Below are 18,739 nucleotides of genomic sequence, written 5' to 3'. Positions count from 1 at the left end.
TTAAGAAACCATGTTAGGCATTTTTTTAGCAAAAAATTGTGTACACCACTGGATTCGGCATCTCCGAAAACGGCCGTATACCAAATTTCACCAAAAAATATTAAGTAATAACAATTTTATAACAAAAAATAAAAAGGGAAATAATGCATTTATTTACATTTAAAAATGTGTAGATAGCCATGAAAAAAACAAATTGAACAAAGATAATACAAGCAAATAACAATTCCAAACTAAATACAAATAAAAACAAACAATAAACTAACAAAAATAAAAACAACAAACAAAAAAATTAAAAATTAACCGCTACTAAATTTTTGAAATTTCTACTAATCCACCATTGTTTTCTATGCATTTTACATTCCTTTTGACTACATTTAAAATAACTTTACGGACGTGCTCTGGAGTAATTTCTGAACAAACCTGGATTATTCTGACTTGTAGATCTTCTAAATTTTGAGGTCTTGATTTGTATACTTTTTCTTTAAGTAAACCCCAGAGAAAAAAATCGAGTGGCGTTAAGTCAGGGAATCTCGGTGGCCACTCAACGAAAGGACTGTTTCGTCCTAACCAACAGTTTTCAAAATGTTGATTTAACCAGTCTCTTACTAAACGAGCATTATGGACAGGACAACCATCTAATTGAAACTTCAAATTAAGGTGATATCTTAAGGATAAATCTTCTAATGCGTTCGAAAATTAATTCTCAAGAAAATTCAATTGTATTCAAATTACCATTAAAGAAAAAAGGGCCAATAATTTTGTCACTTAGTATTCCACACCAAACGGTAATTTTTTGCGAATACTGTCTCCTTGCATTTATTATAAACTCTGGATTCTGCACGGACCAGTGGCGGCAACTTTGACTGGAGACTACGCCATTTGTGGTAAAAGCGGCTTCATCGCTAAAAAGGATTTCATCTAGAAAGTTTCTGTTGTTTAAATATTCTCCCTGAAGCCAATAGCAAAACTCTAATCTTCTTGCCTGGTCACCATCCTCTAAGGTGTGCAAAAATTTTGGCTTAAATGCTTTTATATTATTTTTTTGCAAACATCTTCTTATACTTTCTCTGGGGATGTTAAGGACCAAACTAGCCATTCTGACACTACTTCGAGGATTGCTGTTAAAATATTCCAAAATGTAATTTTCATTTCTTCTGAGCTCACACCGTCCATTATGTCTATTTTTAAGTAGATTTTTCGAAACAGATCCTGTTTCATTGAAAATTTTATTAACACGTTGCACAGTACTTAGACTTACTGGTCTATTAGGATGCCTAATATTAAATTCTCTGGCAGCTTCTCTCATCGAACGCGTGTTACCACCAACAAGACGAACAATTTCAATTTTTTCTCTTAAATTTAAATTTTCCATCATTACTAATACTATCTAAACACGTTCTATTACCACTTGTGACAGTTGGATGTCAAATGTGGCAATTCAATATTTCAATAATTTTTAAAGACAATTTAGAAGTAAAGCGCATTTCTTTTTTTTTATCATAAAATTGTTATTATTTAATATTTTTTGGTGAAATTTGGTATAAGGCCGTTTTGGGGGCTCCCGAATCCAGTGGTGTGCACAATTTATTGCTAAAAAAAATGCCTAGCATGGACATTAGTAGGCCTTGGAATTTGCATGGCAGAATTTTTTTTTGTTGTAATGATGCAGTTTTTCTGGACCTAACATTTTAAAAAAACCCGAGCAAAATCGCACCAAAAATAAACTTTTTATCAGGGTGGCCCGAAAACAAATGGCTCAGACTGTATGTCAAATGTCTGGTTTTGCTTTTATAGCTTCTTAATGTAAGCCGGTCTCTTTGAGAAAAGATGGACTATTTCTTGGAATGGTTTTTTTGCAGAAAATAATTACCTTAGAGGAAAAACTTTGTAATTAATTAAGGAAATTTAAAAAGATTCATTTGATAAAAACTATGCAAAGCTTTCCATGCATATAAATGATTAGAAATAAAGAAAAATATAAATTATAGTTAATTTGGTGTAATCTGAGAGAGTAAATTATTTAATGATTTTTTTTTTCTTTTAAGGCAATTATTTTATGCAATAAAAACGTTTTTCATTAACACTACCCTTACACCCCCCACCCACCCCAAACAACTCGCCAGTAAAAAATTCTTCTGCAAAATCCCTGTTTTTCAACATGACATGCATGAATCAGAGAAATTCTTGTGTGTACTATACAGTATATTTTGTTTCATACTATAAATTTTAATGTAATTCTGACTGAACGTTTTAAATTTTAATCTGTAGCTGATAACGTCCCTTAAGTAATCCTATAGAAACATTTTGACACCCTGTATATTAAAAATTACAAAAAAAAACCAGACTATATTAGTCCACTAAGTAAAACTAATTTCCACATGACTCCCTTAACGTGATCCAAACATCCGTAATAATATTGTGTGCGATAAAAACTCCATAAAACAATTTTAGCGCTTTATTTTAGTCAATAATTCTTTGGCTTAAATTGTATTAATATGACAATTGTGTTAAAGTATTTAAAAAATAAGGCTAAACACCTACACCACGGTAATAAATTAGTTCCTATTAACAATTAAAAAAAAAACTAAGTACGGACAATCAATACTTAAGTTTATAATGCCATACAGGTTGCAATATTTTTATTCGTGCACCACCTATAAGGCTTTATAAGTTCAACTTAAAGTAGCACCACAATATAGTAGAAACATTACTAATAATCGGATGCCAGTAGGCAACAAAAATAACAACAAATAAATGATATAATCAACACTTACAACCTACGTTTACAAGAAGAAATAACAAATAAAAGGCAAGTTGGAATGTTACATTTTTTTTGCACAACCCCTAAACAAAAATCGTACCTGAGGAAATTAATATTAAAAAAATTAACTTACTTAGGTTAGTCTACTGCAGCAGCCGGAGTCTTGACCTTTCGAGTCCACATTGTAACTGTTCGGGTCGTATCTGGGTACGTTGGTTTGTCTCGCTTGCTAAAATTCAGGTTAAAGGTTTATTTACATTTTTTTAGTTTGTGCTGCAAAAGTGTGCCCTAAGACATTTATGTCTTCTTAAAAATCATGAGTCGTACAAAGCTCACTTTATTATCCAGAAAATCTTGACTCTTCCATCTTTATTTATACTGGAGACTGTTTGCTTGATACTTTTGAACCCTTACCGCATAGCGGGTCATATATGGCACAATTACTGTTCCTAAGCCTCACCCTTATAAACCAAACCTCAATCCAAAGTATTTATGCATGATATGTTCATATATGGCAAAAATGTCACATAACCGGTCATGTGACGCCATTTCAAAACAGCAAGTTGGAGTTTTATGAAATTTTGCAAATCGTCGTTGTATTGTAATGGGTGCTTCTAAGAATAGTGAAATTTGATCTTCAATCATCGGAGTTTCTATTAAATATTTTCATTCAAAAAAAATATCCACATAAAGGTGAGGCCTTCAAGAAAGTGATCCTGTGAGTATTTTCAAGTATTTCCTTATATTTTGGTATTTTTTTACTAAAAAATTGTTTGTGCCATATATGCGACAATATGCAGTTTTGTGCAAAACTGTCATGGACATATGTGGCACAACATGCTTTCTGAACTAGGTATTTTAGGAAAACGGATCCGAAAAACTTCTAGGGCTTAAAAAAAACTTGTGGTTATGGATTTATCTGATGGTAGTGAAGGCGAACGACTATCAGATGATGATATTCCTCCTATAGTCAGACTCTGAAGACGATACAATAGAAAATAATGAATCAAAAATGATTATCCCAGAAACAGATTCAGAAAGCGGTTCAGACAGCGAAGATGATTTCCTTGAACGAATTACGGCGTAGTCTAATAAAGAATAGAGGTAAAAATTATCCCACTTGGAAGCGAGGTCATTTGGTAACATCAGATAAAGATATAATATTTCTCAGCAGATTCCCATTACGCATTTTTCAAATTTTTTCTAACAGATGAAATCATCAATTATATAGTTTATCAAATCAGTAGAAAAAAAAACCTCAAAAACCTTTCCAAATCCGACCGCTTCTAAGTAAACTACGAAAGCAGCTACTTAAAGTTTCAAAAGAGAAGTTTTTAGCAATAGATGAGCAGATAATTCCTACAAAAGCGCGTTCGTTCATAAAACAATATAATACACACATTCTAAACGTATCATCGCAGGTGTGTGCACGTGAATTGTGTGCTCCGAGTTTAACAAGCTGTCTCTTAGGACTGAGTGGACTGTTTTATGAGTCGAATAAGTTTAAGTCATATCTTACAAACAGATCTCAAAAGGTAAATCTGAAATCAGTTTCAAGTTTTTATGTAAGTGTGGGTTGTGGTGTTCCACAGGGTACAGTGCTTGGCCCAATACTCTTCTTAATCTACATTAACGATCTTCCACATGTACTTCCGAAGGTAAAAGTGGTATGTTTCGCTGATGACACAGTTCTGTTATGTAAAGGGGATTGTTGGGATGAAGCTTTTTTAAAGGCTAAAAGTGCAATGTGTAGTGTTCAAACATGGATGGATGTTAACTCACTGACAGTAAATGTCAAGAAAACTAACTTTATGTGTTTTTCAATGAGTATAGTGGGATTACCAAGCAAGCATGTTCCTAGGATTCATACCCCAGATTGACAAATGAATATTGACTGTACTTGTTCTGGCAGCATCATAGTGATTATATTCAAAACAAACTAATATATAAATTTTATGAGTTACGTAATATACTCAGTAAAAAAATAATAATAAATGTGTACAAAGCACTAGCTGAAACATGCCTAAGCTATGGTATAACATGTTGGGGTGCTGCCTACAATGAAACTTTAAATAATATTAATATTGTACAGAAATATCTTTTAAAAGTTATTTTATTTAAATCCAGACTGTTTGTTTCCCTCCAACCTTTTATTTGAACAATCTGGAATATTTACTGTTACCCAACTTTATAATGTTAGTTAGTTCAATACTAGAGCAAATACACATCAACATCTAATAATACCCATCCCCCATTTTAGTGTAACTTGAAAATGTCTAACATATATAGCTCCCAAATTATTAAATATTTTGCCGGAACAATTTAAAAACAAAAAATATTATATTGTAAAGAAAAAATTGTACTCATGGATTAAAGATAACATAAATTCCATCAAGCGCGCCATTAACTTCCATTAAATTATAACTAATTAGTATTTAGTCAATTTAATATTTCTGAATTTGATAATATTATTTAAGCAGGTATATGTTACTATCATTAGTGTTAGGTTGAAGTTCATTATGAACTAATTGTTCATGAGCATACACACAGACACATTACGTCCATTGTATGCATATTACATCTCATAGTAATTATAAATTAATATGTAATTGATTGATTAAATAAATAAATTAAAAAAATAAATAAAGTTGCTGTGAGTACTTGCAAGTAAACAGTTTCTTGACCACTCTTCCTGCAGATGTATAAACTGTTATTTTAATTAAACCTAATTATAAAATTTACTGCAAACAGTTCTACAGTATTGAATTTGTTTACCTGTGTTGGGACTATATTCCCGATAATTGTGCAAAATGGAAGATCTAATAAATAAGCAGCTATTAGCTTTACTAACCCAAAATATGAAGATGAAATAATACAAGACCTTGGCACAAAACTAAACGAAAATATGCAATCTGTTAAAAAACTCGAGGAGAATAAAGCACTCAGAGACATAGTTCAGCAATTAGAATATTTGACTCGTTCTAAAAACCTAGTCCTGTTTGGAATTAAGGAAACTATTCATAAAGATCTTGATGCTATATTATCGGAATTTGCACAGACCATGCTACATATTATATCCCAAGACATTGATGAGGCCTTTCGGATTGGAAGATCTAAAAATAATAATAGAGTAAGACCAATATTAATTAAGTTTGTAACGAACTCTGCCGCTCGTTCCCTGTTAAAAGTGGCGTATAAACTAAAAAACACTGAGAGCTACTTAATTTAAAGAAAAAGTTCCTATTTTATAAGAAGTCTGCCAAAAACCAAGGGTACTCCGTTAAGTTGAAAAAAGACTGCCTAATAATTGATAATAAAACATGGCGCCTGAAAGAGCTGCAAAAGCTTGTTCCACAAAATTCTGAACCATCTGATTCAAGCCCTGACCTACCACCAATTGAAATTGCACTGCCTAAAGCCCCACCAGTTGCCAGTAAGACAATCTTGCTTGCCAATCCATTGAAACAACGTTCATCGAAGGGAAAAACGTCAGTTCCTGAAACGAAAACTACAAACACAAGATACAACTTTCAAAACAACCCAACATGTTCGAGAATAACAGTCCATCACGTTATTATCAAAATGTGCGCGGCTTAAATTCCAAAATCGATACATCCTTTTCTTCAAGCGATTGTGAGTACGACATTGTCGCATTAACAAAAACATGGCTAGGTGGGGAGGTCGACAGTTCCTCTGGCTGTCAAAAACCCAATAGTATGCTCAACAATATACACTAGTCACATCTTTAATAGTTTTTCTTATAAAGATTTTATTCTGTGTAAATGTTTACTTTATTATAAACCACTGTTTGTGCTTGTATTATATATACCTCCAAAAATAACCTATGAGAAGTTTGAAAGATCCTTTGATAGGCTATTACAATTAAACATAACTGGCGAGTTTTTAATAATTGGCGATTTCGATGTGCTCAATTATGTAAGTAATCAAGGCCAGCGGGATAGAAAGAGCACCTATGTTAATTAACTTTTTGTAATTTTTTGAGTTAAAGCAATATGTTAAATTGATATATAAGTAATAGGCTGTTAGATTTGGTGTGTTGTAGTGCTGAATGTAGAGTCAGCCAAGATAAATTACCAATTTTCGCTCATTAAGATTTAGGTATACAAATATATATTCTTTTTTAGGGTTAATCATTTGTGGTTACTTATTTTTATATAAGTTTGGGATTATTACTATAAATTATTGAAATATAGTTTATACTGTGATGTTGCGGAGAATGTATTGGTTTATGTATGTTTTTACTATATCTTAAAAATTATTAGAACATTATTGTAACCTTTAGCTTTGTAAATGGTTTATACTGTTGGGCTGTACTGCTAAAAATAAATAATCCGCAAAAACCCCACAAATGGGGATATAAGGCGTTTGTTCTTAGTGGAGTCAGCGGATTTTCCTACTATTATGAAATTTTTGCTGGAAGTCAAACCAATATTTTACCCGATGATTTTCCTGATCTGGTGGTGAGTTCAAACGTGGTTCTGCGGCACAAACAAACAGTACCCAGGCATATAAATCATAAGATATTTTTCGATAATTGCTTTCATTGCAAATTTATCTTATGAAACAGGGTCTGTTACCACTAGGAACAGTTAAAATAAATAGAGTGCCAAACAGTAATATGCCAAAAGAGTCTGAACTAAAAAAGAACAGCCGAGGAGCTATAGTACAGAAAAGGAGGATATAGATACGAGGAGCTATAGTACAGTTGTTGCAAAGTATGACAACAAATTAGTCAACCTTTTATCAACATATGCTGGAAGTATGCCAACAGTCGAGGTAAAACGATTTTCAAAAAAAGATAAGACACAATGGTTCCATGTCCAAGAGTTTTAACGATTTAAAATATGAGAGGTGTCGACCTCCTGGATTCGATGCTAGGATACTACAGGATCAAACTCGGATCCAAGAAATGGTACATGCCTATATTCTTTCATATTATTGATCTAATGACTGTCAATGCATGGATTTTTTGAAGAGGTGAAAAGGTGGATTTCAAAATGGAAGTGTTTGTGCAAAGTTAATAAAGCCGGTTCTACTAGAAAGCGAAGTCGTCCAAGTGGAGTTATGGAAAATTTGCAAAACAAGAAAAGAAGGGGTCCAGCAACCGATTTTCCAATGCAAGATGTTAGAACAGATAGATATGATCATTTTCCATTATGCTGTAATGAGAGGCAAAGATGCAAATATCCCTGTGGCGCAAAAAGCTTTGTAAAATGCGAGAAATGTAATCTTTTTCACCACTTAAAGTTAGTTTAGTATCAGTTTAAATGTTGTTTTAAAGCATAATGTGCCATATATGAACCACAAAAAAAACAAGAAAAAATAGAAAAAAGTTGTTTTAAGGTGGTTATCACAGTATTGCAAGATGAATAATTATGACACAGATTTTGACCAATTTTAGTTACTACTACTTTAAAGGTTTCTATTATGTGATATTTTAATTTTATTGATCAATTTATTTTTTATGTGTTCCCATTTGTTTCTTTCATTGTATGTTTGTTTACTCTACATTTAAGTCAGTTTTGTCAACAACATTTTTATGTTATGTGAAAATAAAGCATATCTGATTTGATTTAATATTGTTTTAAAGAATATCACCTTCATAAGGTCCTCGGCAATTTGCATGAACAGCCTCTCGACGTTGTCCGATTCTTTTGCTGAAGTTTCAAGGAAATACATATTGTGTCTTTCTGCAAACTCTTCACCTACTTGAGTGGGAATCTCTCGGTCATCCCTGTCTATTTTGTTACCTGTAATTAAGTTTATATTTATTTTTTTAAGTAGTATTTAAAGTCTGTTTAATCAATCAATCAATTTATTAAAGCCAATATACAAAGTAGTATTCACACAAGTCAAGAATTACAAAGTTAAAAAATAGGGTGATTGTTTATAAAAATTGATAATAAAAGTTTTCCTAAAACACTACATAAAACTCATTAAAACCAAAACACAATGATTGATATACATACTATGAATAACACACAATCACAATATATCTTAAATAAAATGCAATATATAGGTAGGTACTCAATATCACAGATAGAATGTGAAATTTAAAAACTCTTCAGTTGAATAGAAGGCATTAGAAACTATAATTTGTTTTATTTTATTCTTAAAACGTTCCAAATCTAAATCCACATAGTCGGTAGGAAGTTTATTATATAACTTAATAGCTAGAAATCCGGGACCACTCTTTATGTTTCTAGTACCATAGTTGTGTATATCACCATGTACTTTATACCGATCCCTATTCCTGTGTACTCATAAAAGATTTTCCAATATATATACGGAAGATAGGATAAGTATTCCCTTCATAGAGAAAACAGATCTACAATCCTCCCTGCAACCCAACCTACCCAAAATTCTGATTGCCCTTCTTTGTAGTGAAAACAACCTTTTTGTTTGTGGGGCATGACCCCATGCTAGAATAGCATATGTGGCTATGGGAAGGAAGGTGCCAAAATAGGCTGTTCTTGACCCAGATTCAGATAAACATCCAGCTAGGCGACGAAGGGCATATATAGATGTTTTTAGCCTTCCGGCAACAATATTAATGCAACAATATTAATGCCAGTGAAGTAGAGGATCCAATAAAACTCCCAGAAACTTAATAGAAAAATCCTTTGATATGTCAGCTGGTCTCAGAGTAAAAATAACTTTGATGCAATCGGCTATTCCTGAATTCCCCCCTGCAATACTCTCAATTTCCTCTCTATGGTCTCAAGAGTATCTTCGGCACATGCCACTGTTGTGTCATCAGCAAAAATGGTGAATTTACCAGATGGTTCAGTTAATGGTAGGTCATTTATATAGATCAAAAAGAGGATAGGCCCCAAAACAGATCCTTGGGGAACACCTATGGTCATCCCACTTTTTGCTGATGACACCCTCACCAACACTTACCATCTGATCTCTATTGGCCAGATAGGAAGCGAGAAGTTTAACACTGTTGTCCATATTTTGAAAGTTTTTGTAGCAATGTGTTATGGGGAACACAGTCGAATGCCTTGCTCAGATCGCAGAACAAGACACTGCCATATTGCAAGTTATTAAAAGCATTTAACAAGTAATCAACTAAGTCTAAAATGGCCATAGTGGTTGTTTAATAGGGTGCCATTGATTAGAAAAGGGTTCTAATCAATTGAGGCCCTATAGACTGTGAAATTTATAGGTTGCGATGGTTCATGTACCTTTGGACGGTTATACACCACAGCCTGCTGACTTAGAGTGTCTTTCACCTCGATTCCCCGCGTCAGTCTTTTCGGTACTTGCGTGTAACGTATTATTTGGGTATGTACCAGGTTTGTAATAAAAGTAAAGAATAGCAAGTAAGGAAATATTATAGGGAGAGGCGAGGAAATAAGGCAAATCTCAACATTCATTATGTAAAACAAAAAAATATTAACAGCAAGAAGTGATACTTTGAATGCACTTAAGAATATAACTTATAGAACTAAACTAAATCAAACTAAGTATTAAACTAATCAATAAAGTGAAATTGAGGTGACGACAAGAACAGAGCAGTGGTACTTTTACCCTTCCTGAAACCAAACTGGCTGGATGCAAAAAGATTGTTACCCTCAAAAAATTTCACAAGTTGAGCAGCAATACATTTTTCAAAGATTTTTGAGATTATGGGCAGCAAGGAGATAGGACGGTAGTTCTCGGGCCTATCAGGATCACCCTTTTTAAAAATAGGTATTACCCTGGCTGATCCGAGCACACCTGGAAGAGTGTTCTCCCTGAAGCAACTGTTTATTAGTTTTGTTACTGGAGCTATGATAATGTTTTTAACAGACTTAATTAATTTGACATTTAGCCCATAGATGTCTTGACTAGTCTTATTTTTTAAGCCATCAATAATCTCTCTTACTTCTACGAATGATACAGGAGAGAAAGAGAACACATTCTCCGGCATACCCAGAACAGATAGACTTTGGATTACATGTTATTTAAAATATAAATTTTTTTTAGAGAAATATTATCTAGCCTTGCTAAATGTGAAAACTGCTGGGTGAAAAATGCCAAAACAGCAGATTCTTGAAAAAGTAAAGGAACTGAAAACAAAGAGGATCTGAGGCTAGCGGAAGAAAGCAGAAACATCTACTTTAATGATGACCTTACAAAGAAGACACTTACAAGAACCCATACCTCTTTAAAAAAGCCAGAGAACATAAAAAGAATAATAGACTTTTTGCTGCATATGGGGCTAATGGAAAAATATGGGTTAAGAAAGGAGAAAATGATGCACCTGTAAGAGGGACCGGAGTATCTTCTAATATTGGTAGTTATAAAACAAGACTTCATATTACAATGCTCTGCAACTATCCATTTAATAATACTTACAGAGACATTGCTTTATTCATAAGAGATAAACTACTTAAACATAAAAAAATATGTAGAGGTACATAACTGCAGAGACACTTGAGGGGGAGGCTGTAGTGTTTACATAAGAGACAAATTGCAATTTGTGCAAAATGATAAATATAAAAATTAGATAGAGGATTGCAAAATTGCATATATGTTTACTTACTACAATATAACCTGTTTGTCTTAGGTGTATACAAACCTCCACAAAGTAATGGGCAAGTTTTCAACATATACTTTGATGAGCTACTCGAACAACAGAAAAAAACATCTATCCTAATTGGAGACTTTAATTTGGACCTCTTGAAATATTCTTTCAACTATTATCAACTACAAAAACTCGATTGAAATGAATGCTTTTAAAATCCAAAATGGTTTAATACCACATAATGCAACAAGAATAACTATCATAGATCATGTTGTGATGAATAAAAACTTAACCTGTAACATTAAACTTAAGGACCATATTATGAGACCATAAAATAATGCATTTTTAATTCACAATAATATGCAATTCAATTCAATTAAAATATGCAACTTCATGCTGTTGAAATTGCCAAAAAGGTGGTATATAAAGAAAAAAGTCAAGCAAACTAATTCTACTAATGGCATAAAGTTAACTCAGTGACTCTTATTAGCATCACATTAGTATATCTACCTTATAAGATTGATTGATGATTTGTAAACAGATAGGACTATAAAAAAAACCTTGAGAAGTGGATCCAAGCAAGGACTATGCCAGTCACTTCAGTTGATTAACACTACCTCTTAATGTTTGTTATTCTTACAAACAAATAATACTTAATCCACATAATGAAATAATATACTGTAATTTCCAAAATATATCCAACTTACCTACTAATACCCTAAGAACTTTACTACTAGCATATTCCTCAATTTCCCTTAACCAATCGGGCAGACAGTCAAAGGTGGGTTGGCATGAAATATCATACACTAAAATCAAAGCATGTGCCGACCTGTAGTAACTCTGAGTAATTGACCTAAACCTTTCCTGACCTGCGGTATCCCATATTTGAAGCTGAAATAAATAATTAAAGATGATTACAATGAACAACTGTAATTGAATTAAACTCATTACCTTGATTTTCTCATTTCCAACTTCAACGGTTTTAATCATAAAGTCGACCCCAATAGTTGCCCCTTGTCCAGGGGGGAATAGGCCTTGGGTGAACCTACGTACAAGACAAGTTTTTCCCACCCCCGCGTTACCTACTAAAACTACTTTAAATAGAAACTTGTAGTCGTCCATTTTCATTTAGAAATTTACGCGATTTGTTCAAAATAGTACTGCCAGCGCAAAAATACAGTTCATCATCAATAAAGCATAAAATCTTTACAATATCGTGCCTCTGAAACATGAAGAAAGAGGAAATTTAAAAAACAAATTCCAACTTTTTCATGGTTAATGAACACACCTACCTGTTTAAATTCATCGGGGTGTAGTATTGTACCTTTTGCGAGATATGTAACATTGGGTTAGATGATTTGAAAGTGTTCCTGTTTTACATGGGTCACGTTAATTGCCAGTTTTCATGACTCAGACGCCAGGAATGGTAAAAATTTCGTTTAAAGAACCTTCACAGCTGTTTTGTTATTGCAAAATTTTTATTTAGAACATTTTTGACATTTCGTATTAAAGTGACAGTTGTCACCTGTCAAAGTGAAGTGACAAGTGACCGTTTTAATTAAGGGCACGTGTACACTAAGATAGTGAAAAACGAGTAATTTTTAACGTTTTTCAGGAATTTAAGGTCGTATACTCCTTTTCCAGAGACGTGTTTTTTTCCAAACGTTGTAGCAATTTCATATTTTCCAATGTTCTTATTATTTAGAACATTTTTGACATTTCATATTGAGTGACAGGTGTCATCCAACTGTCACTTATCAAAATTTATTGATAAATTCAGTTTTAGTTAAGGGCGCGTGTACAGTAAAATATCGAAAAACGAGTAATTTTTAACGTTTTTCAGGCATTTGGGATAATTTTACTTCTTTTCCAGAGGTATTGATTAATATTTTTAATGCCTGGAATAATCTAAATTATTTTTATGACTTTGAATCTGAAATAATCTTTTTTGTTTTCCAGCATTTTGGAGGAATTTTTCATGTTTTCCTATCCAGGCATTTAAAATCATTTGTCTTATTTTCCAGATTTTGGAGCAGTTGTTAATATTTTTTAGTTTTCTTTTTATTTAGAACATTTTTGACATTTTATATTGAGTGACAGATGTCAGTCAAAAGTCACCTGTCAATATAGGATTACGTAGTTAAGAGCGCGTGTTTATAATAGACAAAAAAAAAAGTAATTTTTAACGTTTGCCGGACATTCGTGATACTGATCACGATCCTTCTTTTCCAGAGAACTGACTCAATTTTTTAATGCCTGAAATAATTTAAATCATTTTTTTATATTCAGTAACACCTGTCAAATTGACACTTTTACTTAAAGGCACGTCTACACTACATAAGCGAATAATGCATAATTCACTAAAATACTTGCAAAAGAGACTTTAACCAGTGACAGTTCAAATAATATGATTTGCGCAACAAGAAAGCGCATCTTTTCGAGCCAGCTGATCCGTCGGCGGTGACGGGTGACGTCACTCAAAATATTGACGTAAACATTCAAATTTCATTTATTTTTTTTCCCCATGAAAATCCCCGGATTTTTCCGGTGATTTCGTCCCATTTGGGCATGAATCAAAATTCCAGTTGCCCCTTACTAAGACACATAACAATAAACCTACGAAATCTCTTTCATACTACCAGGTAATTGCTAAGAAACTGAAAGTATATAAGTGTTACATAAACACTACTTATCTGTAAACAATAAATGCCAATATGGTTTCTTTTGGTGATATTGTTACAGAACCAGATTAGACAACCACTATGAAACACTGAAACTGAAGAGCAACTGTACAGGAAAGGAAATACGAGAGTCATTTCTGAAACTTTCGAAGGAGGTTGGAGAGTCACCGAGTGTTATGCCTTAAAATATACACGGCTCTTTAATTTCCAGTACCATCCCGATATAAACAAGCACCCTAGTGCACACAAAGAATTCCTAAAAATTCAAGAGGCATATAATATTTTAAGCAAACCCAACTCGAGAGCAAATTATGACTTGGGGCTAAATAACCCTTTTCAATCCAAATATGAAAGTACTGGCACTACTTATACTTATCAGAGACCTAGTACAGGGCCGCATCAGTATCGCTCTGGGCCATACAAAACTTATACAAGAAAGTAAGTTTTTTTGTCACTTTATTCATTACATTTCACAAATGACCCTGGTATATCATGTCAAGTTCAAATCAAAACAATGGGGATGTCATAGTTACTATGGCAACATGTTTTCTAACCAATCAGAATGGTATAGTCACATGGTCACAGAGGTTTGGTTTGTTACAGGGGTTGCACTATAATTACTTTATTATGGCAATAAAAATTATAACTTGTATGTTTGTTGACATAACTTGATAGACTGACTAGACAGATTGATATGAACAGGCCACTTTAAATTGTCATCAATAGTAACATAATAGATTCTTCTAAGAATTGACATGTACAGATTAGATGGAATCACTATTTTCCGAGCATTTATAGTTAATTTATTTAAATTAATCCATTCCACCACTCAGTAATGGGAGGGTTGATTAAGCTGTGAGGATCATACAAGAGAGGAGATATAATTTTTAAATAAGATATGACCCAAGATTGATTATACAGGGTGATTTTTATAAGAAGGTCATGCTTTTGGGGCATGATAGGGGACGTTCAAATATAACTTTTGATATAAGACACTATGGGTTGGAAATGCCTCAGAAGCAAAATACAGGGGGTTAAAGTTTTTAAAAAAATTAAGAAATTAATTTTTAGTTTTTTGACTGTTTAAGATATCTGTGTCAAATTTTCTCAATAAAGCTACCTAATAAAGATGTTTTAAATGTAGAAAGTAAATGTTTTAGTTTTAACCAGTGGTGTAAATCAGATAGGCATTGGAGTAATTTTTTAATAAAAAAAAATAGTACGTCACTGATAATCAAAAATTTTAAGAATCCTTGGTTTATTTAACAGAAAAAAAGGTATCCTGCATCTTTTTTCCAAAAGCCACCATTTTATCAGAATTTAAAAATAAATAACTTTAATAAAAACTAAGGAAAAAAAAATTTATTGGATAATGTTAAAAAATACTAAATAATAATAATTAATAATTAATTTAAAAGGTGCTCAAAGTGGCCGCCATTTTGTTGGATACAGAGCCTGCAGCGTAATGTTAAATTGTCGTGAATTTTCTGAATAACTTCTTATGATTCGCCGAGTGTGCATATCCGCTAACTCAATGCCACGCAAATTGCAAAGAGGGACATGATAACAAAATAACTAATAGCTTTGACGGCTGCTAGGATATTTTTGACATACGAATCAAAACTTTGTTATAACGTCATCTTCCTGATTAATTTAAATAAGGTAGTTGTTCTGCCGTTGCTTTATTTTGAATGTTATGGAGCGATTTACGTGGAATGAATTGGCAGATATGCATTTAACCCTTGGTGAATCCAGAGGAAATGCTGTATTGGCTCGCGCGATTTATGCTGAACATTTTCCCAATCGAATGGTCCCAGAGAGAAGATTTTTTCTTAAGGTCGACAGGAGTCTACGTGAGAGAGGACAATTACAAGTAAGTACCTACTTAATTTCAATAATAATAGTTAATATTCAATAATAATAGTTAACAGTCATTGTTTTTAACATACACCTAGATGTTGTAACATCTGTTTGTGTATGCTGAGAAATCACAAAATTTTAGTAATAATATAAAATATAATTAACCATAATCTACAACTAAACAAAAATTCTCCAATAAAATTTCCCTTCCCAAAACTATTTAAAAAAATTAAATTTATCTATATTTGAATAAATAAATTTTCTACAGACCTTACTAAAGTTTTTAATATTATTTATATTTTTTAAGCTGTTTGGTAAGATGTTATAAAATTTCGGGGACAAGTATCCTAAAAATCGTTGCCCTATAGTTTTTTTATGTTTGGTATTTTTAGGTGTCTGTTTATATTATTTCGGGTTGTGTAGGAATGACTAACATAATTCTTGATTTTTTCTGATTTATGTGTATAAATGCATGTTGACAATATGTAAATTGAGCGTATATTAAAAATTTCTTCAGAATATAATTGTTGTGTAGGAAATCTTTTTTGTTTTTTGTATATAACTTTTAAAATAAAGTTTTGTACTACATTAAGTTGTTTTAAACAATTCTTGTATAGACCTCCCCAGACAATCACCCCATACCTTAACAAGGACTCAACCAAGGATTTATAAATTAAAATTAGTAGTTTTTCATTTAAGATATTTCTCAAAATATGAAATCGATAAATAAGTTTACGGATGTTTTGTGTTAATTTTAGAATGTGTTGGTCCCATTTTAAATGTTTATCCACAATGATACCCAGATATTTAGTAAATGAAACTTCCTTGATATCAATTAATTCAAGTTTAATTTGTTGAAAGCTGGGGCGATTAGCAGCTGTTATAGAAAATGCAATATAGTTTGTTTTTTGACTATTGAGACTTAATTTAAAAGAATCCAGCCAGTTCTTGACTGTTGCTAGACCAAGTTCTGCAGTGTTTTTTGTGTCTCCCCAAGAAATTCCGTGAAACACCGCAACCGTGTCATCTGCATATGATATCAGTGACCCGTCATGAATTTTAAGATTGGTAAGAGCGTTAATATAAGTTATAAAGAGTATAGGTCCAATAACTGTTCCTTGTGGAATTCCAATTTTTATATAAGATGGTTCACTAATCTCATTATTTATTTTTAAAGAGTGTTTTCTGTCCCCCAAGTAACTTTCAAAGACCCTTGACACTGGACCTCTAATACCATAAGATCTTAAAGTATCTAGCAAAAGCTCATGCGGTACAGTGTCAAAGGCCCTTGCTAGGTCCAGAAACACTGCCAAACACTTTCAATCACCATCAAAAGCCTGATTCACTCGCTTTGTTAATTCGCAGACAGCATCGGATGCGCTGAGCCCCCCAATGAAACCAAACTGATTTTGTGTTAATACATTATTTTTTTGTAAATAGTCAATAAGTCTATCTTTCAAACATTTCTCGAAGAGCTTGGAAAAATTATTGATCACACTTATAGGACGATAGTTACCTATTTCACATTTATCACCTGATTTATATATTGGAGTGATTATTGATACTTTAAATTGAGTAGGTACTGTTCCTGTTTTAAATATTAGGTTGATAATGTGAACCAATGGTTCAATAAGGTAAATATGAAATTTTTTTATAAATTTTGAGCTAATAGTATCTATCCCAGGCGCGGAATTGTTTTTTAAGGAAAAAATATGTACTTAAAAAAAAAAAAAAACAAAAAATTAACATGTACTTTTTGTTTTAGGTGAACCCAGGCATAAGAGTTCGTGCAAGACCTATTCGTGATAATGTTGAGAAGGAAATACTTCACAATATTGAAGAGGATCCAAATACAAGTACCCGAAAAATTGCTGATGACCTGAGGATAACCCAAACGTTGGTTTGGAAAGTTTTGCATGATAACCACCTTTATCCATTTAAAAAACAAAAGGTTAAGCATCTGTTGCCCCAAGACTATGGTAATAGGTTCGCGTTTGCCACTTGGTATCTTCAACAAGGGGCTGAACACCCAGACATTCGCCAAGCTATTTTGTTTAGTGACGAATCAACGTTTTGCCGAGAGGGACATTTCAACCCAAGAAAATAAAAAGCTGATGAAAACCCTCATGCTAAATTTATTTGTGGCTACCAACAAAAATTCTCTGTGAATGTTTGGGCAGGCATTGTAGGGGAGAACTTGATTGGTCCTTACATTTTGCCAAGACGTCTCATTGTAGGAAATTATTTGATTTTTCTTCGAGATGTACTGCCTGAACTTTTAGAAGATGTGCCATTAGATGTTCGGCAAATAATGTGGCTTCAACATGATGGTTGTCCGGCACACTATGGTCGCGTTATCAGGGAATATTTGAACCAAAGATATCCTAGACGTTGGATTGGGAGGGGAGGCCCAGTGGCTTGGCCAGCGCGCTCCCCCGATTTTAATCCCTGTGATTTTTATTTGTGGGGTCATTTGGACCAACTTATTTATTCTACACCTGAACATGATCTTTTGGCTCGCATTGCAGTAGCTGCAGGCAAAATAAAGATAGGGGTGAAGTTATTCAGAAAATTCACGACAATTTAACAATACGCTGCAGGCTCTGTATCTAACAAAATGGCGGCCACTTTGAGCACCTTTTAAATTAATTATTAATTATTATTATTTAGTATTTTTTAACGTTATCCAATAATTTTTTTTTCCTTAGTAATTTTCCTTTTTTTTTTTCCTTCCCGTAATCTCCAAAGTTCTCGAAAGAATAGTCTATATGCAGCTGTCATCATTTTTAATGTCAAATAATATCCTCCCTTCCCATCAATCTGGTTTTAGAAAACATCATAGTACAGCTAGTTCACTTCTAAACGTCACCGATAATATCATGCGAGCTCTTGACAAAAAGA

General features: G+C 32.9%; 2 protein-coding genes across 7 annotated transcripts in view; one reads left to right on the top strand and one right to left on the bottom strand.

Moving 5' to 3' along the window:
- Nucleotides 1-2,441: 2,441 nt before the first annotated feature.
- LOC126739020 (ras-related protein Rab-30-like) lies at nucleotides 2,442-12,794 on the bottom strand. Of its 2 annotated transcripts, none has more exons than XM_050444557.1 (5): nucleotides 12,586-12,794; nucleotides 12,249-12,519; nucleotides 12,005-12,188; nucleotides 8,381-8,532; nucleotides 2,442-2,990 (listed from the first exon to the last, which is right to left on the bottom strand). In XM_050444557.1, exons 2-5 carry the CDS (start codon nucleotides 12,423-12,425, stop codon nucleotides 2,895-2,897), a joined length of 609 nt encoding a protein of 202 aa, XP_050300514.1. In that variant the 5' UTR covers nucleotides 12,426-12,519; nucleotides 12,586-12,794; the 3' UTR covers nucleotides 2,442-2,894. The 2 variants fall into 2 exon arrangements, with proteins under 2 accessions (XP_050300514.1, XP_050300513.1); XM_050444556.1 differs by having other exon boundaries at nucleotides 12,590-12,793.
- Nucleotides 12,795-13,757: 963 nt separating this feature from the next.
- Nucleotides 13,758-18,739, top strand: part of LOC126739019 (dnaJ-like protein 60) — a 59,807-nt gene continuing 54,825 nt past the window's right edge. For 3 of the 5 annotated variants that reach the window (XR_007661522.1, XR_007661521.1, XM_050444553.1), the window contains exons 1-3: nucleotides 13,758-13,939; nucleotides 14,040-14,133; nucleotides 14,190-14,416. Coding sequence is in view for 3 of the 5 variants with exons in the window: in XM_050444553.1 (XP_050300510.1) it covers nucleotides 13,866-13,939; nucleotides 14,040-14,133; nucleotides 14,190-14,416 (395 nt within the window). In the remaining 2 variants the exon portion in view is untranslated. The remainder of the gene's footprint in view (nucleotides 13,940-14,039; nucleotides 14,134-14,189; nucleotides 14,417-18,739) is intronic. The other 2 variants (XM_050444554.1, XM_050444555.1) reach the window with 2 other exon arrangements.

Source organism: Anthonomus grandis, chromosome 7, assembly GCF_022605725.1.
Source record: "Anthonomus grandis grandis chromosome 7, icAntGran1.3, whole genome shotgun sequence".
NCBI classification, from domain to species: domain Eukaryota; kingdom Metazoa; phylum Arthropoda; class Insecta; order Coleoptera; family Curculionidae; genus Anthonomus; species Anthonomus grandis.
Note: the sequence above shows the minus strand (reverse complement) of the source record. Positions and strands in the feature narration are given on the sequence as shown.

What these genes read in the sequence shown, in the direction of transcription:
- LOC126739020 (XM_050444557.1), bottom strand. Translation starts at nt 12,425, where the DNA reads ATGAAAATGGACGACTACAAGTTTCTATTTAAAGTAGTTTTAGTAGGT. An exon ending in TTGGAAATGAGAAAATCAAG is followed by an intron (nt 12,189 to 12,248) that starts GTAATGAGTTTA and finishes TATTTATTTCAG; the next exon opens with CTTCAAATATGGGATACCGC. An exon ending in AGTTCTTAGGGTATTAGTAG is followed by an intron (nt 8,533 to 12,004) that starts GTAAGTTGGATA and finishes ACTTAATTACAG; the next exon opens with GTAACAAAATAGACAGGGAT.